This window comes from Phyllostomus discolor, chromosome 7 (assembly GCF_004126475.2).
Source record: "Phyllostomus discolor isolate MPI-MPIP mPhyDis1 chromosome 7, mPhyDis1.pri.v3, whole genome shotgun sequence".
Lineage (NCBI taxonomy): Eukaryota > Metazoa > Chordata > Mammalia > Chiroptera > Phyllostomidae > Phyllostomus > Phyllostomus discolor.
Genome location: NC_040909.2, coordinates 107,878,312 through 107,903,199, shown reverse-complemented (window position 1 = coordinate 107,903,199; position 24,888 = coordinate 107,878,312). Strand labels below are relative to the sequence as shown.

The 24,888-nt window shown below is 38.2% G+C and overlaps 2 protein-coding genes, 1 non-coding gene and 1 pseudogene across 3 annotated transcripts in view; 2 read left to right on the top strand and 2 right to left on the bottom strand.

The window, feature by feature from the left end:
- Positions 1–3,637: 3,637 nt before the first annotated feature.
- On the bottom strand, positions 3,638–3,736 carry LOC114514936 (annotated as a pseudogene).
- A 3,849-nt stretch (positions 3,737–7,585) lies between these two features.
- Positions 7,586–7,789, top strand: LOC114514943. The gene has a single exon (XR_003686160.1). It is a non-coding gene; the product is annotated as a small nucleolar RNA SNORA73 family (small nucleolar RNA).
- A 1,550-nt stretch (positions 7,790–9,339) lies between these two features.
- DPY19L4 (dpy-19 like 4) overlaps positions 9,340–24,888 on the bottom strand; it is a 71,565-nt gene continuing 56,016 nt past the window's right edge. Inside the window, exons 17-19 of the mRNA XM_028533692.2 lie at positions 23,405–23,537; positions 15,540–15,698; positions 9,340–13,346 (exon numbers count right to left, since the gene is read on the bottom strand). Of these exons, the coding sequence (XP_028389493.1) occupies positions 13,179–13,346; positions 15,540–15,698; positions 23,405–23,537 (460 nt within the window). The 3' untranslated portion in view covers positions 9,340–13,178. The remainder of the gene's footprint in view (positions 13,347–15,539; positions 15,699–23,404; positions 23,538–24,888) is intronic.
- On the top strand, positions 17,983–19,621 carry LOC114514779 (eukaryotic translation initiation factor 3 subunit F-like). The gene is given in 4 exon segments (XM_028534024.2): positions 17,983–17,993; positions 18,714–19,179; positions 19,182–19,458; positions 19,461–19,621. Coding segments are annotated over 4 exon segments (915 nt in total).

Genomic DNA, 24,888 nt, shown 5'->3' with positions numbered 1-24,888 from the left:
ATCTTTCACAAAAATAATGATTTAATCTCCCTATTGATATTTATTAGTTTAGGCCCTCATGTTTTTACTTGTATAATGCATGACTTCCAAACTGTGTTCTTTACAGTCCGAGGGGTTCCTTGGAGCCCCTTTAGAAGAGAAAAACAACCTCTTTGGGGTGTGTGTGTATCTGAAAAGGTGTGCACATAGCACTCTGAGCTGACTACCCCATGTTTCAACTGTAACTTAGCTATTTTATCATTTACATAACCTAACTCTTCCCTAGCTCCTCATACCTCTTCATTTCCCTATTCTGACCTCCTTCCACAATTATTTTAAAGTTAAGTTTATCACCCTGGCTGGTGTGGCTCAGTGGATTGAGTCCTGGCCTGCAAACCAAAAGGTTACCAGTTTGATTCCCAGTCAGGGCACGTGCCTGGGTTGTGGTCCAGTTCTTCAGCTGGGGCATGTTGGAGGCAACAGATCAATGTATCTCTCATTGATGGTTCTCTCCCTCTCTCCCTCCCTTTCCCTCTCTCTAAAAATAAATAAGTAAAATCTTAAAGTTACGTTTATCTTGGGTGATTATATTTATGTAAACTACTTCAAAATAAGAAGGCGAAATACATGAAGCCCTTTATCTGGTTTATGCCACAACCCCTTTGCATACAGGTCATTACTTCCTTGAAAAAGAAAGATTTATAAAAGAGAAACCATTCCTTCTACTTGAATCTCTGTACCTCTCATCAAATTCTTGTTCATCCTCTAAACTGGGTACTTTCCAGATTTGGCTGAAGGAGGTTTCAGCAAAATTAGGAAGTCTCTCTATTCTTCCAGATAACACTTATCAGAATACATTAATGATTCTGATGTGTTAGTGTAGTAATAAAATGTATTAATGACTTATTTATATACTTGCCTTTTTAACCAGACTAGAAAAATAAGGAAAATTTTTCTTCCTTCCTCCCAGAATTACTTCCTGGGATCTACTCTGTGGCAGGATATACAGTGGGAACCAGAATAGTGCTGCTCTTGGGGAATTTGTTAGGATATAGGCATGACACTCCTGTCATACGAGTCTGTCCAGAAAGTATCCAACCATATAATATGAAAAATAGAGACAGTCATTGAAGAAGGCACAAGATATAAGAAACATTGTATATAGGACAATGATGCCTCAGTCCCCTTTAAAGTAGGCACATTGGAACCTCACATAGTTCTTCCAGTGTCTCTTCCACTGTTCAAAACACTCTGCAAAACATTTTGTTGTAAACAGCTGCCCTGTTGTATTTTGCTGACTCTCATCGAAGCTCTTAAATCTCTTCCCTTTCAAAGGTGATTTTAATTTTGGCAAAAGCTGGAGGTCACAGGGCACCAAATCTGGGCTTTAGTGGGGCTAAGTCCCCTGGGTGTTTTGATGTTTCACCAAAAAAATTCTGCACAAGAGGTGATGCATGAGTAAGCACATTGTTATGATGAAGCTGCCAGTCACCAGTTGCCATAACTACAGCCGTTTTGATCATATTGCATCTGTCAACCAATGAAGAACATTGAGGTAGTACTCCTTACCCACATCCAGGTTTGGCCTAGAGTGGCGTATCCCTGATGTACAACACCTTCCCAATCAAAAAAACACAGTTAACATGGTCTTGATCTTGCCGCAACTTTGCTGCACCTTCTTTGGGTGTGGAGAACCAGACAACTTCCATTGGGACAACTGGGCCTTCATTTCCAAATCATAACCATAGACCCACGATTCAACTCCAGTTATTATGACCCTCTCAAGGAAACCTGGTTTATTGGTAGAAGTTCGAATCAAGTCATTAGGAGCATGATGTTCCTTCTGCTCTGGTAGCAGAAACTATGGAAATGAATTTTGCCACGTATTCTGCAAAGATCCTGCATCAAAATCTCAGACAGAGTTGTTTTTGGGAATCCCCAGATCAGCTTCTAGTTTTCACACTGTCAGTCACTGATCTTTGTTGATTGCAGCCCATACACTGCCAACATTCTCAGGGGTTCTGCTTATTGCAGTCTTTCCAGAATGTGGATCACTTTCAACAGATTCTCAACCATCTTTGCAGCATTTGTGCCACACTTTTATTTGCAGTGCACTCATTGCATTGTCTCCAAAACTCTTCTGAATCATCTGAATAGTTTCCGTGAAGGAATGTTCAAGTTTAACACAAAATTTGATGCAGATACATTGCTGTACTTGTTCAGTCATTTTGAATGTGATGGCCACTCAGTACACATGCCCACACAACAGTGATGTTGTCATTGTTTATACATATGCATTCCAGTTCACTCTCTTTGGCTTCCAGGTTACATCTATGTTGCCCAAACCATTCTCATTATATTAACAATGGCTGAACTTTTTCTGGACAGACCTTACATGACCGGCATTCCACAAACATTTACTGATTAAATGACATTTCAAACAACTCCTCTCCACTCTCCCCATCTAAGTCTATGAATATGGTATGACACTCATTGGTATCTCTACATACTGCACTTCCCATGCAGAATACCTTGGGCATATTTAAAAATCATGCAATTATTCTACTTAGCATAACACTCTCTTGTGGGGGGGCTCTGCCCCGCAGGACCCCTCCCCCGCCCCTAGCCACCACGGATGAGAATAAGTCTACCAAGACATGATCTGGGGAGGAAAGGTGGCTGATCTCTTAAAGGAGAAGGGCCAAGACCTTTTCCTCAGTGGGCTTTTATTGGGTTCAATTTGCACAGGAATACAGGTAAAGCTCTTTAATCATTGTCAGGCAGTAAGGATTAAACAATAGGTAACATACAAAGAACCATGAGGGCTTATTCCGAGTCAGGGTCTGTTAGCTAAAGGGCTACAAAACTTTGGGAAAACAAACTCATATCCTGCTCAAACCCTTATCAGAAAATTGAGAGCATTCTTAGCAAAGTAGTTCTCACGGGATTTTTATGCATTCTTTTTTAGGCCTGATCGCCCCAGGGAACCCGCCCTTTCCAGCACAGGGCTGCACTGTCCTCTGTCATTGTTTCAGGCTTAAGTCAAGCAGGAAAAGTAAGGAAGCCAAGAGATTAGGAGACTTCTCACAGACAGAATGAGGACTCAGGCTATGCCAAAGCCAAGGGGCAAGGGTACATCACCCTCTTTTGCTATAGCCCCCAAGTCCTTCCCTGGGGGTCCCATGATCATGCCTGTCTTAGGTCATCCCTCCCTTGAGGAATCTTACCTGTCATTGGCTAACGGATCATGCACTGGGGTCCAGGCAGGGTGAAGTAAAAAGGGCAGAGGCAGCGCCCCTGCCAGGGAGATTTTATTAACCAATAAATTCAATAATTTTTTTCTTTAAATCGTACAATTAGAGTCCCGGAGCTGTCGCAGCTATTGTTAGCCTAAATCAGTGGGCAAGGTAGCATTTACCTGCTGGCTCCCTGAAAGAAAATAAGGGTGTACTGCTCTGAAAGCTAGGTCTCCCAAATCCTGACTCTGAACCTGGCACCAGGGCACAAGGAGAGAGCTGGACGAGCAGAACCCCCAGCCTTCCCCGGGACACATTCCACTGCTACACTCTGCTTCCATCTACCTTTTGGCTGAGTCTCACCCTGGTTTGCCCCTTCCTCTTTTCAGAGCGCCTCCAACTAACTCTTTTTTTTTTTTTTTTTTAATATGAAACGCTTCACGAATTTGTGTGTCATTCTTGTGCAGGGGCCATACTAATCTTCTCTGTATCGTTCTAATTTTACTCTAACTCTTCACCAGGTCCTTCCTGGCTCCCAAGAAAGTGACAAATATCCCCTCCCACACACCCACACTTAGACAACTTCAAGAACGCCAATTTAAGGGTATCGAGATCTCCTCTCCCTCGACGTTCTATCACTCTGCACCTCTCAGTCAGTATTTACGGTCGAGTTAGTCTCAGAAAAAAACCGACTCTACCAGGATAGTCCTGAAGAGGGCAGCAGTGAAGGAGAGCACTGAAGAGCGAGGGTCCTTATCTCCTCGGGCACAGCCTGCGCCGCTGAGTGCCCGGGTGGAAAAGAGACCCGGACATTCACTCCATTTGTATTTGTTACTGTGCCCAAACCTCTGGCTACTCCCATTCTCCCTCCCAATGCTTGCGAACGTTAGTGTCCCTGGACGAGATCCAAAGAAAGGGCGACGAGCATCTCCCACAGGACTCAGGACACCTCGGGTCGCCTCCCCCGAGGCTCTTCCTCTCCACTTTCTCCACTTCGCCGGAGACCGCGGAGCTGGGACTACGTGCTGCCACCCGGAGCCCCACGGGCTCACTCGGGGACGGGTCGGCCACCCGCAGGTTGCTGTGCCTACGAGACGGGTGCACCTTAATCCACTTCTGCAGAACCCCGAGCGAGTTACACACGCGTCGAGGCTGGGACGCCTCCAGGTAGTTGAAACCTGCCTCCGTCTCCCGAGGAGCCCGGGCCTGGGCGCATATATGAGCAGCACCGGGTGTGACGCCCTCCCAGGGCTCGCGGGGAGGGCCAGAAGGAGCGGGCACCAGGTGACATTCCAAGGCTGTCTAGGTAAGAGAGGGCTCGCTAAAGCCCAGACGTAGAGGAAAGAACCCGACTTCCCGGCAGAAGCAGGCTGAGCAACGCCCGCGGCGGGAACCCACCAACCAGTGGCTGGGGGATAACTCCGCCCCACATCCTCAGCAGCCAATCCCCTCAATGGGCATTGGGCCCCGCCTTCTCCATTCACTGCCTTTGCGGTTAGCGACCTCGCAGCAGCAGGTGTCCGAGGAGCACCAGGTGGGCTTCCCTGCACTTTGTCAACTCAGCTTACATTAAGTCTTGCCCAACAGCATTCTCTTCTAAATACTCACCAGAGTCAGGATGCCTCCTTGCGGGAACCGCCTCCGGAAAGAGGGTCTCAGCGCAGTCCACCCACGCCCGGCCCAACCTTACTGCAGTGCCGAATTGGTACAGTGCACTGCGCTCTCAGACAGCGGGCGTAGAGGCTCTAGCACAGCCGCACTAAGCCTTCACGTCAGCAGCTATCGCTTGGCCTTTTGGCTACAAGACTCCCGGGACAAAGCTAGCACAGCTGAGAATGATCTGGAGCTGCTTCTGGCCGAGGCAACTGCTCAATTCTGTTAGAGGTTCCCATTTCTAGATCTCCCGTTTCCACAAATCCTGGTAAATGCCGGAAGCCATCCACGGGAGCAAACCGAAATTTAAATCCCAGTTACAACACTTAATTGTTGTATAACAACTAATTGTTGTATAACACTAATTATAGAGTTGCTAAAGGATTAAATAAATGAATTATGTCAAATCACATAGCAGTGTCTAGCACAAAGAAAATGCTCAGTGTTTGTTATTCAATAGAGTCAATGGCCTAATCTAAAAACTCAAGCTGGTCCAGATTCTCAGAAATCTCAAGTTAGTGATAATAGAGCAAAAACAATCAATAAAAGGGAGTTGAAGCCAACAAGATGCCATGACCCAGATTTCAGAATGGGCCAAGCCAATGTATTAACTTTGCAGGAAATTAGTAGGCAGAGGTAATGAGATGCAGAGACTGTGTGAGGTCCCAAGGTGCCTACTTTGAAGGGGACTGAAGCCTCAATGTCCTATGTACAATGTTTCTTGTATCTTCTTCAATGAGCGTCTCTATTTTTTATATTACATGGTTGGGTGCTTTCTGGACAGACCTCATATATTGCTCACGTTTTTGCTTATAATAAATATAATTCCTTAGAATCATGTAAATGTATATTGCTAGTTACTTGTTCCAGTATTACTTTTATTTAATAAGCCAAGCCTTAGGGTCAAGTCTTGCAGAATTCCTAATGCAATGCTTAACAATTTAAAAAATACTGTATAGGAGCTGTGTAAGTGCTTGCATTGCTTGCTATCTATTAGGAATTGGATAAAAACTTGATAGAGATAATGATAGCTTACATTTACAAAACATTCACTATGTGGCAGGAACTAAAAATGCTTTACTTAAAATCAATTTTTATTTCTCACCAATTACCCTGTGGATTAAACATTACCCTCATTTTATTGTACTTTGTCACTGTGATTATGAAGTCCATTAAGTAATATTAAAACTGAATAACAGCAGCAATTACTTGAGCCTGTTTTTTATTTCTATAAGACATTCAGTTTATCAGACTGACAAATAGCCATTCAGTAGGTCCAGTCACAATTTTTCAGGTAAGCAATAGCTATTAATACTATTTCCTTACCAATGATAGTACAAGAGAGAAAGCTGATTAGTAACTACTGCAAATGATCTGCTAATTTTTTCTGGTTAATAGACTTAAATGGCATTATAAGGAGACCTCTGTGAAACAAAACTAACTGATAATAATTATTTTTAGAAAAGAGCCATTTAAAAGCTTTGAAAATTGACCTAAGGGTATATGGCAAGTGAAGACTTATTTTTGAAAAAAATCTACTGAAACTCAAAGAGAATAGACAGACTCTGTACCAAATGTGGCATCTGAACCACTACCCACTCCTTCCTTCTCCCCTCTGAACTCAGTATGATAGAAACTCCAGTCCAGGTGAGTAAAGCCGAAAATACAGGGTTACCTTTCTACCTCAGCTTCTGGCCAAGAAGGGCGACAGTATCTTCTCTGGAGGTGCAGGCCACCAAATTTCTCATCTACCCCAGCCATGAGCTGCCAAAGTTAAATTCCAAGCAAATGAGAAGAGGTGAGGAGCAACCTTCTTTCACTCAGCCTCCACTTTTAGGGTAGAAGCTCTACCTTAGACATGGCACATTAATGGTGGGCCCCTGATTACTCACCCTAGCTAATTTGTGGGGCAAAGGTTCCAGTAGAGGCATGTCAAAAAGACCAGAGAGGCTACACCCAACCCAGAAGCCTGCTCCCAAAGTAGGAGTGTCACTCAGAGTGGCAAACCTGTTACCACTCCCAGCTCAGAGCTGTTGCCCAGTAATTTTTGCCTAAAGAGAGAATCAGGATGTTAAACAGAGAGGTCCCAAATGGGTGAATTTATTTGAAACAGTATAAAGAAGTTAAAGCCTAAGAGTACTCAAAATAGCAAATTTTGGTGGAAAGCAATTAAGCAGAAGCTGGATTTGAAAGAGATACAAGCTAAACCAAAGGTCCCCTAGTTTGCCAGAGAGAACCAAGGAAAAAGACAGCTAAGAGGCCTTCTGGCATTAGAACAAACCACAACAATTGATTCCAAATACGATCCCTTCAAGGGAGCTGGGATTTGATTGGCTTAGGATGTGGAGTAATTTATACTCCAGAGGATTGTTGAACACAACAGAGCAATCAGCCAATGACTCGTTGAGCTTAACGGCTGGACAGGATCAAGGCAACAGTAAGGAGCCCTGCTACACCCACTGTCATCCCAGAGTGACTGTGTATACGCTCGAGGGAGTGACATCTGAGGACCAACGACAAAGGTTCCATAATGCAGAGGAAACCGACATCACTGAAATAAGCCCAGCCAGACACTAAAGAAATAAACAAGCCAACTATAATAACAAGTTCCAAGGAATGGGGAGGTAGGGTGGATATCAATACCCAGACTGGCTATAAACAGAAAGTATTGGTAAAAAGATTAATATTATTAAAAAAAAAAAGAGAACCAAATGGAACCAACGTGGATACCCTGGGAGGTCACTCTCCCTGGGCCCTGTCCAGGTGGCAAAGGGGAGCATAGGGTTCTGCCCTGTGATGTACAGTCCCTTTCCACGACGTTGGAGAGAAAGCCGGGCCTTAAGTCTGCACCTGCATATTCCTACAGCTTCTCAGAGTCCTTTGGACAGTGACTGAGGAGACAAACCATGCAGGAAATATTTAGTAAAAAAAAATTTAATTAAACAAAAAACAAATGAAAATTCTGAAGTTGAAAAGTACAACTGAAATAAAAAATATACCAGAGGGGCTCAACAGATTTAAGCTGACAGAAGAAAGAATTAGCAAACTTGAAGATCAATAGAAACAATGCAATCCAAAGAACAAAGAGAAAAAAGATTGAAGAAAATTGAACACAGCCAGAGAAATGTGGGTCACTATTAAGTACATCAATGTATGTGCAATGAGAATACAAGAATTCCAAGTTTGATTTTTAAGAAATTCTTAATGTAGCTCAACAAACTCCAAGTAGAATACATGTATATAGATCCACTTCAAACACACCAGAGTAAAAATGTTTCATTGGTAACATCAAGTATGAGTAACAACACAATCAAAATTAAAAGCATCTGTGTTTCAAAGGACACATCAAGGAAGTGAAGGAAACACACTCAATGGGCAAACAATGTGAATGAACATTACTCCAAAGAAGATATATAAATGACCAACCACTAAGCACACAAAAAGATGCTCAACATCTTTTGTCATGATGGAAATGTGGACTAAAACCACAGTGATGTGCCATTGCTCACCCACCAGGATGGCTATAGTCAAGAAAAAAGATAACAGCAAGTGTTGGTGAGGGTGTGAAGCAATTGGTAACCTCACTACTGTTGGAGGGATTGTAAAATGGTACAGTCACCTTGAAAACCAGTCTAGAAGCTTATCAAATAATTACCACAGTTATCATGTGACCCAGAAATTCTACTCCTAGACATATACCCAAGAAAAATGAAAACATATGTTCACCCAAAAACTCATACACAAATGTTCATAGCAGCATTAAAGCAATGCAATAGCCAATAAGTAAAAATAACCCAAATGTTATCGAATGGACAAATAAACCATGGTATACTCATAAAATGCAATATTATTTGGATATAATAAAGGATACATACAACATGAATGAACTTTGAAAACATTATGCTAAATGAAAGAAACCAGTCACAAAAGACCAAGTATACATAATATTATATGATTTCGTTTACATGAAATGCCCAGAATAGGCAACTGTAGAGACAGAAAGTCTATTAGTAGGAGTTGCCCAAGAATGGTGCGATTGAGGGTGACAGCCAAAAGGTATGCAGCTTCTTTTTAAGGTGATAAAAATGTTCCAAAATTGTGGTGTAATTGCACAACTCTGTGACTATACTAAAAACTGTAAAACTGTACACTTTAAATGGGTGAACTGTATGGTATGTAAATTTTATCTCAATAAAGATGTAACAAAACCAGTCTATATATAAATGAAAATAATTTTAAATTTTTAAAAGAATTTTATTTTGGAAATATAACAAGGAGTGTAATTAAGCATGAAATAATTTTATTCTTGATAATAGGTACACATTACAAACATGAAGTAAACTAGTTGGTATCTCAACTCTTTTAAAGGATTTATATTTATTGAAATTAACTTTTATTCTTTTGCAAAGATATAACCTTACTTACAGGAGGAATACATTTAATCTAAATGTTCATTGTCATAGATATGATTCAGAAGTCAACATACATAAAATCAGTTGTACTCGTCTTTGTTAAACAGCTGTACAAAGCTATTCACATAAAGAAATGAAAGGATTCTTTAGAAAATATTTGAAACTATAAGGTTGGAATGCATGTTTCTTTCTGATACTATTATGCCACTAAATACAATGGTCAGATATTCTTATAGAACTGCACATAGGATTATATATGCCAAGTGTAAAATATTGCAAATTCTAAGAAACTCATAAACAGAAATGATTCAAAGATTTCTTGATGCTAAATCCAGCAAATGTTGTTCTACAGTACCCTTTTTACTATGAAAAAGAAATTTAATGTTTAGAAACCTCGATGGATAAAACATAGTCAAGTCAAATATATTCTTTTGCAATTTTCATATCTAATTATTTAAACTGTTAACTCTACACATTAAAAAACTTAATAATGAGCTATTGTTTCAATAACTTCGATTTTACTTGCAACTTTTCAGAGCTTTAATTTTAAGACATATTGGCATCTAAAACTGTTAGCAAATGGCAAAAACTATTTTAAAAATTGGACACATAAAGAGAGAATATATTGAAGTATAAATCAGGAAGAAGTTATTTGTTTTACAGAAGGTTCTTAAATATATAGAATAATTCATAACATATGCCCTTCAAATATTCACACATTTAAAATAAACACACCAAAAAATCAAGTGACATAGAACTTTTAGAAACCCTACATTTTTATAAAGAGAGACACTAGTTTGACCCATAAAAATATTTTAAGTTCAAAATAGAAAGGGCCAAAAGAGTTTTTAAAAAACAAAACAGTTTAATCAGATGGCTATTTATTGTGCCCGTCAAGAAATTCATAATTTTTAAAACATGTTTTTCGGCTCTAACTTGTAACACACTTTGACCTCCATTTCTGCTTTTCCTGGAATCATTCCCGACTATGTGGAAGAGTGACAACATATGGGCAATTGGTGATTTGGGTTAATATCCTGAAAAAACATGCCGTTTGTATGTACAAAGTAATAAAAAAAACCGTTGTGAAGTATGATGCATACTCCCTAGGTTGTAAAACTGAGCAGTCTAACAAAAAGCACCAAGATACACATGCCAAAAGATAGAAAAAATATAAACCACCACATACTTTATCACATACCTTATCAGGTAAGTTTTATTTGTTGGACTGTTTGGCATTTGGGAGCTAAATAAATGAATATAGCAAGCTAGAAATCCCATTGCTGCCATAATAAAGATTTGTTCATTAGTAAAAATAGCATAGTGAGGACTCTCTTGTGCTTATCCATGAGAAAAAAGCTACCATGATTTTCTTATGGGAAAGAAAGAAATGGATAATACGTTTTGGAAAATAAAAAGTAAACTTTGAAATGAAGAGGCTAAGGCACTTATTTCAATGATTTTGCAATAGCAAAGGCAAAATATGCTCTGTATTCTTTAAGAAATTCCTTCCACACAAAAACCATAAAGGTGCTCCTTACATAGATCTTTGTTGTTAAACCTAACAACTTGTAAGTTACACAAGTAGAATTACTTGCAGACTTCTTAATCATTTGTTACTCTACAAAGAAGTCAATTAAGTGCTCCTCCATCAAAGTTTTCTAGTGCTATTGTTTTAACTACAGTTAAAATAGAAACAAATAATATTATCTCTCATATCCAGTATTATTATTTCTATTTTAAAGCTCACATTTTCCTTTTCATATGATGCTGAATGAAAAATTCATTATTTAGAAAATTCAATTAAAAGTTTCTCCAAATCTATTTTATTTAACAAATTGACAGAAGCAAAAACAACTAATATGCCAAAAATAAAAAGAAAACAAAAAACATAAAACTAATAATTCAGTATCTTTGATCATAATGTAAATCAATAAAAATTAATTAAATATTTCATAGTAGAAAATAGGCTGTTCAATTCCCCTTTCAAAACATGCAAGCTGACTCTTCAATCACAAGGTTTTACATGCTCTACTCATAAGTATTACCATGTGACTATTCACTATGTACTTAGGTAACTATGATGATATTTTCATAAGGCTTGAAGCTAAATATTAGTGACTCATTATTAAGATGTACATAGAACTTGAACTATCCTGCCTATAGTATCTTAATAGAATTGTTAAAAAATTACATAAAAGCATGAAATGAGAACCAATGAAACTATTGCCCCTGATATATGACGCAGCCATCACACAATTCTTAAGCTCCAAAAGAGCAAAGCAACCGAGAGCCAGTCTAAGAAATGAATGTGCTTCTGTACTCTTAAAATATGTTACAGAAAATAAAGATAATGAACAGATGCTCCCTTCTAGTGTCAAGTAGCAAAACTGCAGTTTTTACAGCACTCTAAAAAGTGAAAATTTTGAAAACCCATTCACTAAACAGATATATAAACTAAACATGCATACCATCTTATTAAAGTGACATATTTATCCTGAATCTGTTTATAAGGCCAAATAAATCATTTTAGATTTTCTTTTACTAAATGACAAAAAATATGAAAACATTTAACTTAAAGGAACAGAGCATTTAGCCTATGAAACTGTGGTGTGGATTTTATTATAACTGTCATTTTGTTCTTTATGTTGAAGACTGTATCACAGTTTCATAAATAATAGCACTTTTGTTTTATAATAAACCTGTATGCAGAGGTATGTTTAACAGCATCTATACATAACTCCAAAAATTGTTACTCATTTTAGTGTATATACATTCATTTTGATAAAGACTTTTTAAACCTAATTTCCAGTAGAAAACATATGAATAGACTGTATAGTCCATATCCATATTTTAATTTATTTTTTAAAAGATTTTATTTATTTTTAGAGAAAGGGTAAGGGAGGAAGGAAGAGAGGGAGAGAAACATCAATGTGTGGTTGCCCTTCATGCAACCCCCACTGGGAACCTGGTCCACAACCCAGGCATGTGCCCTGACCAGGAATGGAATCAGATACCCTTTGGTTTGCAAGCCGGCACTCAGTCCACTGAGCCTCACCAGCCAGGGCTGCATATCCATATTTTTTAAAAACCTGAACATTCTTGTAAATGTCTGTTTTAAAAAATATATAGGTAATGTGAGTTACTGTTTTATAATGATTAAATTGGTATCAAATTTATGAGCATAAGTAACAAGAGGTAACCACTTAATAGTCATAAAATAATAAAATGCAATATCATGCACTATATATTACTAAGAAAGTGCTCACTTACATAAGCATTAGACAATGAAAACAGTATCATGGAAAATCTGGATATATTTTTATATATATCCTTAGAAATCACTTTCTTTTATATCATTTCCACTTTAATTTAAATGCCACATGTTTTCACCTAACATTTTAATTAGTTTTTTATTGTTAACATTTCAGTTCTGTTATAAGCCATAAACTACCTTTAGAAACTGCCTTTGGGTAGGAATAGTTCTCTCCTCTATAATTATATCACATTAAGTGTATATTAAATATTATGTTTGAGAAATATACTGAGACCTTGAACATATTCAAATTCAAGATCCATATCATGATAAAATGAAGATTTATAAGGAAATTTTTATAACAGTTTAGAAGGAGAAATCTGTAAAGACCATATGACACTAAGAAAATACCTGGCTGGAATGCTGCAGAGCAGTGCGATGTGACATTTTACCAAAGGACAGTAAGGCTTAACCTTCTATTCCCCGCAGAACTCTGGACCCCTCAACCGCAGGGGCGGAGAGCAGCAGCAGCAGCACTTCAAATGTCCGTGCTCTGCCTTCCGAAAGCATACCACACTGGCAGAAGAAAATCGAGTTTTACTTCATATGGTGTAAGTCTTTGAAAGGAGGGCTCTGCTATTTTCAAGACTGAAAGGATATCACAGTGTTGATTTTATATACAAAGTAGGATCTGTTCCAGTATACTCTAGTGAAGTAATTCACATATGGGGAATAGTTAATTTTGACCTCATGACAAAATCGCCCATATTTTGAGTAGGTTAACTTGTCATCATCCTCTTCGCAAACCACCTATCAAAAGATATGAAACATAATGTTAAAAAAGCTTATTAAGCTTATAGGAGAAATGCAGTCAATGTACAAATGACTCTTCCATTTCTATGGAAATATATTCTGCTAAACATGGACAACCTCACGCTGTTCAGCAGATAGAAGCCTAACCATAAGAGAGTCACCACTTATACTAGACTTCTGAGCTTCCTATTGAGATTGAGACACTAATACAAAGTGTTTACAACTTTTAAAAAATTTAATCCTAAAATTTAGAAGCCTATGTCTCCATGGTCCATTATCATTCCTCTTAAGAACTTTATCGTGGAACCTACCAGGGATAAGAAATACATGTATGGGGTGGGGCAAAAGTAGGTTTACAGTTATTCTATAGAAAAGAATACAATAATTAATAAATAATAATATAAGAATAAACTTTGTGTTTTGTGTACTCACAAATGTAAACCTACTTTGCCCCATCTTGTATTATATTCTTAATGTATATTTAAACACTTATCTGGTGTAGAATTGATTTACAATTACCTAGTAAGCAAGTAAATTTTGGGGACTTATCCAGGGCAAACCTTTACATTCCCAGCTTGATGAGGTTCACTAAGGTAGCTTAGCTGGCTTGAAGGATTTTTCTGTGAAACACTAAATGTTACTCTAATGCCTAAGAAAGATGTCAGAGAGCCAACTTTAATAAGAGTGAAGGGATAGATTAGCTTTAAGTCTGTTCCTGGCATTATATGAAAGTAACCTGATCTTCAAAATGGAGCAAAAAGGTAGTCAGAAGTAGATTACAAAAAGGATCCAGATAGCAGACACCAATACAGCAGCAATTACTAAATACTTATGATGGTTTTTAACTCCTTTTTAAGAAATAATCACCTGAGGATATGTTTATTGATTTGATAGAGAGATATCAGTGAGAGAGAGAGAGGTGAGAGAGAAACACTGATCTGTTGACTCTCATAAGCACTCCCCTGCAATTTAGGTATGTGCTCTGACCGGGAATCGAACCCTCAACCTTTTGGTGCATGGGATGACACTATAGCCAACTGAGCCACCCGGCCAGGTCCCTGTTATCTTTAGTAAAATTCCATTTTGGCACCAATTAAGCCAAAGATTATGGATATCAAGTATGAAGAGAGAAAATTCAAAATGCATGCAGCAGAAAACAGTTTATATTATAAGTTTAAGGGGTCATGAAGAAAGAAAAAAGTGAAAATCATAAACATTAACTTCTCAGCTCCAAACAAGTCTGGAATGGTAAGACAAAGAACTAATTATTTAGGAAGGGACCCCCCCCCCAAAAAAAAATCTTGGTTGCAACCTGAACAGACTACGCACTCCAACCTAGAATGATCTACTAAACTTTCCTAAGGTCCTCCACCCCCAACTGTCACAGGAGTAAAGGTGTCCAATCCAGACAACACTATCCCCTGCCGGTCTTCTCGGCTTCTAGACATACAGTATGCACTGCAGGCTGAGAGGTAAGATAGCTGGTAAAACAGCTCAAATGAATGAAAAATCAAGATGTAACTAAGTCCTAATGACTAAAGTGGCTCTGAATACGCTAATTGTGGATAAAAGGGACTCAGTGTAAGAACTGCTAAAATTTACTAAGTAATTTTTCTAGATATATATTAAATTATAATAACGTTCTCAATATAACATTGCAACCAAATGCTCTATAGACTATTATCAGTTAAAATCATCATTCAAATCCAATTATGCCATCTTTTTTTTTAAATGCTCATTTTCCCCCAGCATGATTTTGTATTGGTTTCACCTGAAAGCACAGCATGTCCTTTACAAAGTGTTCCCCTGATATTTCCAGTACTCACCTGGCACCAGACACAGGACCCACCTGGCACCATACATAGTTATCGTCATACATATTACTGACTATATTCTCTATGCTGTACTTTACATCCTGGCCAGTTTTTGCTTATAAATGTTGAACATATCTAAGCATAGGTAATGAATAAGAAATCCATGTATTGGTAAAAAAATTTTTTTGCAAAAATACCCAACTTTTCTTTTGTACATTGAAAAAAATACTTCAAACTACTTTTAATAAGTTCTCCCCATTGTTATATAACTTTTAATTATATTCTTAGTTAAGTTCCAAAAATAAAGTTTGCAGACTGCAAGTTTAAACAAAGTAATTTTTCTCAAAAAGATTTAAATTTCCAAATGGTTACTTACATGGCCATTTGCGATGTCTAACAAATCTTTAACCCTACAGCCTCGCATAGTTCCCACCTCATTGCAGATAGCATCCTCTACAATAAGGTAATTAGCTTTATAAGATGTCAGTATTTTATAAATATCCTCAGCTGACCGCTTTGAATAGATTTGATAGATCTGAAAGAATGCAATTAAAACAGTTATTTTAAAAGACATTTAAAACTTTATTAATCAAAACTATACATCAAGCATCTACCATGTTCAGTATTCAATAAGTTGTGATTCCTCCCCTCAGAGAGCTTATATTCACATGCAATCAGCCATTTGTATATCTCTCTTGGAGAAATATACATTCAAGTCTTTTGTTCACTTTTCCCCTAGCTTTATTGAGATATAAATAACATACAGCATGGGGGGGATGGGTGGAAGTGGAAGAGGGCTAAGTGGTAATGGAAAAAATGTAATAAAAAATGAACTATTAAAAACATATAACATTGTATAAGTTTAAAGTGTACAAGGTGCTCATTTAATACATTTAAATATGGCAAAATGATTACCACCATAATGTTAGCTAACACCTCCATCGTGTCACATAATTATCATTTACTTTTTGTGGTAAGAACACTTAAAACCTACTCCCTTAGCAACTTTCAAGTATATAATAGGGCATTAATAACTATAATTGCCATTTTCTATATTAGATCCCCAGAACTTATTCATCTCATAACTGGAAGTTTATGCCCTTTTACCAACATCTCCCAATTCCCCATCATCCAGATGCTAGCAAGCACCACTCCCTGTTTCTATGAATTAGACTTTTTTTTTAAAGATTTTAATTTTTATTTTTAGAGGGAAGGGAGGGAGAAAGAGAGAGAAACATCAATGTGCAGTTGCTAGGGGTCATGGCCTGCAACCCAGGCATGTACCCTGACTGGGAATCGAACCTGCGACACTTTGGTTCGCAGGCTGCGCTCAATCCACTGAGCTACGTCAGCCAGGGAATTTGACTTTTTAAAATTCAATATATAAATGGTATCACACAGTATTTTTCTTCTCTATCCAACTTATTTCACTTAACATAGTGCCCTCAAGATTCATCCCTGTTTTTGAAAATGGCCTTTGTCCATTTTTAAATTGATTTGTCTTTTCATTATTGAGATGTAGTAGTTCCTTTAATCTTTTTTATTACCATATATCAGAGGGTTTTTATGCTCATTTCATACATGAAATAGAGTCAGCAAGGTTAAAAATAATTCGCCCACTGTAACACAATACTAAATGAGCCAATGATACTGAAAACTCCAGCCTTGACTCCCCGGCATGTTTCGTTACAACTTTTCTGACCTTACTAGATAATGACTCCAGACACTGGCCTGTGTCCCCCAGGGGCATAACTGTCCCAGGTTTGAAAATTGCTGCCACAGGCAACCATGACACAATCCCTCACATGTCATGAATTATAGATAATGCCTAATTCAAATGATAGTCTATCATTTATGGAGTTTGGTTTGAATTTTAGTTTGACAGCAAATTTATTCAGTATTTGCTATGTACCAGACACCAGAGAGAAAGACAAAGGTTTGAGAAACATGGTTCCTGTTCTCAAAGCCAAGTCACACAAAGCTTAAAACTCTAAAATGTTTAAATTTAATTACCATCTAATTAAAACTCTGACCTAATTATAAGAGATTCTAAAATTCTCTATTAGTAAAAAGACAAACCAAAAATCCCCTACAAAGTCATGTCAGAACTGGCTGGTTCAAATCCACAAAAAGTAAAGTTCAGGAATATGCTGCATATATTCTGTGTGAGCAACACTACCTTTGCAGAGTGTAGCAAAGTTCAGGTATATGCTGCATATATTCATTCTGTCTAAGCAACACTACCTTTGCAGAGTGTAGCAAAGGCTAATTAGACACAGCTGTTGTCTCCCAGGTACATTCTCTCAGGCAAAGCTCCCTGTCCGATTTTCTCCTGCTTCATCTGTTCTCTCTGCTATGACCATGATGAACTCTCTATAAGAGAGCTAAGCATTCAGTTCCTAGGCTTATTAGAGGTTTCTGATAACTCCCAAATACTTCAAGGGTAAGTCTAAACTCTTCAGCATGACATTCCAGGTCCTTCAGAATTTGTCCTCTATTTTCTGGTTTCATTACCATACAAATTTCATGGCTCATGTTACTTTGTCAGACTCAAATCATATGCATTTTTCCCCCCAAAGAATTTTCTGCTCATCCTTTGAAGACCAGATCAAGAGAATGTCCTTTATGGAGATTTGGATTTTTGTAGGCAGAACTGATTGTTGCTGCTTCTGAACTCTCTTTGTACTCTGTGTGTTTATATATGTTTGTGTGTACGCACACACAATTACAATTTAATAGTATAAGATAATAACATCATAATACCTAATATTTAAATTTTACTATGTTTCAAGCAAAGCACATCCTCTCATAGAATTTTCATGACTAGGAGGTGAGAACTATTATTTCCAGATTCAGACCCTTCCTCAAAATTAAAGAAATTGAAGAAGATACAAATAAATGGAAAGGTATTCTGTGGTCATGGCTTGCAAGAATACTACTTAAATGTCCATACCTAAAGCAATCTATAGATTCAATGCAATTCCTATCAAGATTGCAATGGCATTTTTTGCAGAACTACAACAAATAATTCTAAAATTTGTATGGAACCACAAAAGATCCCAAATAGCCAAAATAATCTGTTATTTGTTTGTTTAGAGGTGGGGGAGAGAAACATTGGCTTATTTTTCCATTTATCCATGCGTTCATTGGTTGATTCTTGTATGGGCCCTGCCGGGGGATACAACCCACAACTTTGGTGTATGACATTCCGAACCTAGCTACATGGCCAGGGCACCAATACAATCTTGAGAAAGAACAACAAAGTTGGAGGTATCACACTCCCTGATTTCAAAGACTACTACTAACTACTACAATTTCAAATAATACTACTATTACTAAGCAATAGTAATCAGTTCAGTCTGGTAGTGGAATAAAAACAGACACACAGATGAATAGAACAGAACAGAGAGCCCAGAAATAAACCCACACATATATAGGCACCTAATTTACAACAAGAGTCAAGAATATACAATAGGGTTCTCTTTCCACAAGATGGCCAGACCAGCAGTACTACTGACTGTTCCTCTTGCCACTCCCACCCTGACTGCAGCCCCCACCTTAGCTCCAAACCTGGCCCAACCTCACCTCCAGTATCTGTCCTAGCTCCAATCCCAGCTCCACTCTCACCCCCAGACCCAGTGGCAGCAGTGGCTACAACTGTGGCCCCGGCCCAGACCCTGGCCTCAGCCCCGGCCCTAGGGCAGACCTCAGCAGCCGATCCTACTCTACCAGGCCCCTTCCTCAGCGGTCAGGTAGTCTGGCTGCACCCGGTCATTTTGGCCACCATCATGGACAGCTATGAGCGACAGAACAAGGCCACTGCCCAAAACACTCGGCTGGGAACCATGGACAATCACTCAGTGGAAGTCACCAATTGCTTTTCAATGCCACACAATGAGCCAGAAGATGAGGTGGCTGTTGACATGGAATTTACTAAGAACATGTATGAATTGCACAAGAAAGTCTCTTCAAATGAGCTCATTCTGAGCTGGAAAGCTACAGGCCATGACATCATGTCACAAAGCACTCTGTGCTGAGCCATGAGCACTACAGTGGGGACGCCCTAACCCCATTCACCTCACTGTGCCACCAGAATGGTCACATGAGTATTGGGGCTTATGTCAGCACTTCAGTGGGTGTCCCTAGCAGGACCATCGGGGTGATGCTCATACCTCCAACAGTGAAATGTATGCACTATGACACTGAACACACTGGAGTTGACCTTATCATGGCAACCTGTTTGAGCCCTAACTGGGTGATTGGATTCTCAAGTGACTTGCAGGGAGCAGTAGGTCATGGGCTCACATCCAGGATGCCCTAGGCACAGTGTGGAAGCATGCAGAAGGTGTATGGTCTGGAAAGGTTTCAGCTGACCATACCGTGGGCTGCTTCTTGATGAGTCTGGTTAACCAAGTACCCAAAATAGTTGGTTACTTGGTACTGGTACCAAATATCTGAGACTATGCTCAACAGCAACATCAATGATCTGCTGATGGTGACTTTCCTAGTCAATGTCACACAGTCACAGATGAGAAACGTGTAAACCTGTGAATGGGCCCCAAGCAGCACTCCTTCCATTCTGGCCCAACTCTAGGATTCAGAATGGACTGAAGTGGAAATGGCTTCTTGTGGTTTGAGTCATGCCGAGGGGGTCAACTGCATGTAACCTAAAGAAACATAGCCTACTTTTTGTACATGAAAGAATATATATATATACAGTGGACAGGGAAAGGACAATCTGCAATATACAGTGTGGGGAAAACTGGACAGCCCCATGCAAAAGAATGAAACTAGACCACCATCTTACACCATACACAAAAATTAATTCAAAATGGGTTAAAACCTTGAATATAAGACCTAAAACCATACAATTCCTGTAAGAAAACGTAGGTGGTAAGCTCCTTGACATTACTCTTGGCAATGTTTTTTGGGATCTGACTCTGAAGGCAAGGGAAACAAAAGCAAAAATAAACAAATGGAACTATAACTAAAAAGCTCTGCAGAGTAAAGAAAGGCATCAACAAAACAGAAAGACAATCTACTGAATGAGAGAGGATATTTGTAAGTAATATAATGGATATGGGGTTACTATCCAAAATATATAAAAAATTCATACAATTCAACATCAACCAAAAAAACCCACAGCTCAATTAAAAAATGGGCAGGGTATCTGAATAGATATTTTTCCAAAGAAGACATACAGATGACCAAGAGGTATTTGAAAAGATGCTCAACATTACTAGTCATCAAGGAAATGCATATTTAAACCACAATGTGGTATCACCTCACACCTGTCTGCATGGCTATCATCAAAAATGGAAGAAATAACGTGTTGGTGAGCATGTAGAGAAATGGAAATCCTGTGCACTGTTGGTGGGATTGTCCACTGGTGCAGTCACTATGGAAAACAACATGGAGCTTCCTCAAAAAATTAAAAATAGAGCTGCTGTATGATCCAGCAATTCCACCTCTGGGTATTTATTTGAAGAAAATGAAAACACTAATTCAAAAAGATATCTGCAACTCCATGTTCATTACAGCATTATTTACAACAGCCAAGACATGGAAACAACCTAAATGTAAACCAAGAGATAATCACCTAAAGAAAATATTGTACATGTATATAATGGAATATTACTAGGCCACAAAAAGGATGAAATCTTGCCATTGCAATAACATGGATGGACCTTGAGAACATTATATTAAGTGAAATAAGTCAGATGGAGAAAGACAAATGCCATAAAACTTCACTTACATGTGCAATGTAAAACTAACAACACACACACAGAACAGACAATGGTTGGTGGGCAAACGGGTGAAGGGAGTCAAAAGGTACAAACTTACAGTTACAAAACAAATAAGGCACAGAAGTGTAATGTACAGAATGGTGACTGCAGTTAATAATACTGTTCTACATATTTGAAAGTTGCCCCCTAGAACAAGGGACATAAAGGAAAGAATAAACAAATGGGATCTCATCAAAATTACAAGCTTCTGCACAGCTAAAGAAAACAGTATCAAAATTAATAGAGAACCAACTGTATGGGAAAACATATTTGCCAGTGATACCTCAGACAAGGGTTTAATCTCCAAAATATATAAAGAACTTACACGACTACACTCTAAGAAGACAAGGAATCCAATTAAAAAATGGGCAAAGGACTTGAACAGGTACTTCTCCAAGGAGGACATACAGAAGATCCAAAGACACACGAAATGATGTTCAATATCACTAGCTATTAGAGAGATGCAAATTAAAACCATAATGAGATACCACTTCACACCGGTCAGAATGGCCATCATAAACAAAGCAACAAACAACAAGTGTTGGAGAGGTTGTGGAGAAAAGAGATCCCTAGTGCACTGTTGGTGGGACTGCAGACTGGTACAACCACTATGGAAAGCAGTATGGAACTTCCTCAGAAAACTAAAAATGGATCTGCCTTTTGACCCAGCAATTCCACTGCTGGGACTCTATCCTCAGAATACTAAAACACCAATTCAAAAGAACCTATGCATCCCAATGTTCATAGCAGCACAGTTTACAATAGCTAGGTGCTGGAAGCAACCAAGATGCCCATCAGTAAATGAATGGATCAAAAAACTATGGTACATTTACACAATGGAATTCTATGCAGCAGAAAGAAAGAAGGAGCTCCTACCCTTTGCAACAGCATGGATGGAGCTGGAAAACATTATGCTAAGCGAAACAAGCCAGGCAGTGAAAGACAAATACCATATGATCTCACCTTTAACAGGAACCTAAACAACAAAACAAAGAAACAAATAAAATGTAACCAAAGACACTGAAATAGAGGACAGGCTGACAGTGACCACAGGGGAGAGTAGAGGGAATTTAAGGGGACAGTGGGAAGGGTTCATAGGAACAAACTTAAAGGACACATGGTCATAAACTAAGGGGAGAGTGTTAATGGGAGGGAAGTGGGGAGGGGTGGGAGGGGGGAACTGGATTGGGAGTAAAAGGGAGAAAACTGTACTTAAACAATGATTAAAATAAAATAAAAAAAAAGAAAGTTGCTAAGAGAGTAGATCTTATAAGTTTCCACCACAAGAAAAAAAATTTTGTAGCTCAGTATGGTGACAGATGATAACTAGGCTTACTGTGGTGATCAGTTTGCAACACATACAGATATCAAATCATTATTTTATACACCTGAAGCTAATATAATGCTATATGACAATTATGCCCCAATTTTGTAAAAAAAAAAAAAAGACATTGTGGAAATGCCCCCTGTCCAAAGAAAGAAACTTGCTCGAGGTAACAAAGCCAGTATATGGCAGAGGTAGTGTTTGAGTCCAGATACTCTAATTTCAGAGTCTGCATCCTGAGAGTCTAACCTCACATTATAGTTTAACTTCCAAGCTGCTGTATATCCCCCTTAGCTTAGAGTATACTAAAAAACTATGTGAACTTCTTTTAACATAGTCATCAATTGAAAAACAGAATGTTTGGAACTCAGGTTTACTTAGTCATTGTCTCCACATACAAAGTTACCACTGATATCCATACCAAACACTCAAAATAATAGGTTCTCTTAACATTAAGTAACTAGATGCCATTCTAATGTTATACTAAATATAATAGCCCATACTGAAAAATAAATCACAGTGTAATCGAATTTTAGCTTAGAAATACAGTGTATTGAGACTTTAATTGACAGCACTCCTTCAATAATTTAATTGAGAACAATATTTTCAAAATTATGTTACTCTTTGTGAAATATTACACATTAGTTCCCTTGAAACTTGGTGGAAAATTAAATGTTTCTCCAACAAACATACCTATACTGTTCATAAAACCTTCAATATTTTAATTTTGGCTCCCCTCTTGCTTAAATGCATTATGCAGCCTTTAACAAACTAAAGCCAATTAATCTCTCAAATTATTTGGATTTTCCTAGCTAATCAGGAACATATGCATCATTATAAAACTATATTTAAATAGTGATGTTAAAAAGATCCAAAAGTAGAATCTAAAATGCCTTACATTTTCTTTTCTAAAAAAGAGTTTTATTAATTTATTATTTTTAGAGAGAGGCAAAGGGAGGGAGAGAGAGGGGAAGAATCATCCGTTGGCTGCCTCTTACAAGCCCCCCAACCGGGGACCTGGCCTACAGCCCAAGCAAGTGCCCTGACTAGAAATCGAACCAGTGACCTTTGGTTTTGTGGGACAACGCCCAACCCAATGAGCCACACCAGTCAGGGCATAAAATGCCTTACATTTTCATTTCTCTTGAGAAGATCATCATCATTGTAAAGAGGCAAGCTTGTTACCATCCATCCAGTGCATAATTTAATTGCGCCCATTAACTGTGGACTCCCTGCAAATACAGCTGCAACTGGAGCTTGCCTTCTGCAAAGAAACATACAGATTTAGACCCTGGAAAAGTAAATACACTATTTACATCACTCATCCATATCAACTCTGAAATACCAGGCAACTTACAATGTGTATTATATACTTAAGTTTCAATGTCAGCTTTTACTTCATTTCACTTATAGATTCATTCAAAACAATTAAGCACCTATTATGTACCAGGAATGATTCTGAGTGCTGAGGATACAGAAATTTTTTAAAGGGGGAGTGGAGACAAGATCCTTACTTGAAGATTATAAACATCTAAGTCAGATAGTAATAATGCTATTAAAAAACAATACGGGGTAATGGGATATAGTGACCGGAAAATAGCATTTTATACAGTGTGATCAATTCAATGGTGATACTGTAAATTCTCAAATTCATCTTCTTTGCAAATATTAACCACCACAATTAAATTCCTTCCAAATCCATGTATCTTCCTGCTCCTTCCCTACCTTTACCTTCTCCACCTTGAACCATGATTCAAAGTCCCAGATGGATGCTACTTGCAAGTCTAGGAAACTCAGAAATAGGTCCCAAAGGTCTACCCTATTGCCTTCATTTATTTGTTCACTCCCTGTATTCACCATCCCCCCACTACATGTTAGGGATAGTGCCAAGCTCTGGAAATAAAGAGATGGCACACAGTTATTGTTCTTTAGGAGCACCCAGTAGTGGGGAAACAAAGATAAAACTGAATAATTGAACAACAGTAACATAAATGTCCAATTGTCTGATGTAAAATGCCCTATATTCAGGCCTTTGCTGTTTTTTAAAATATGTATTTAAAGTATATATTATTATGTATTTAAAATGTGTACTAAATATGTATTTAAAATATATATCTCTCACACACACAGATGTAACTCCCTCTTTTGTTAATGACAACACAGAGATAAATAGTCAGTGTTCTGCAATGGTAAACACAAGTCATAAAAAGTATTAATGGGCAATAGTTAAGGGGGGTCTAAAGGAAACAAATTTTATATATATGAGGGGTGTCATTACAGTATAAGACCTTATAAAATAAGACCTATTCTCATTTCTATATACCTAGTCTATAAACATATTCCTCATTTCTAGAAACATTTTTGTCCCCTCTCCTCCCAGTTTCCTGATCTTTTCTGATAGTGTTTCCTTCCTTTTCATGCTTCAGTTTCTTCTTCTATGTGTTCAAATTTTTTCATCATAAGTATTTCAGTCTCTCTCCATGGCACAGACTGGATGCAGAATGGCTGCAATGATTCTTCTCCCTATAGCTCCTCTCTAGGAGGACACTCTAGTCCTGGCCATGTGACTTCCTTTGGCCAACAAACACAATGTGAGCAGAGACAAAACACACCTG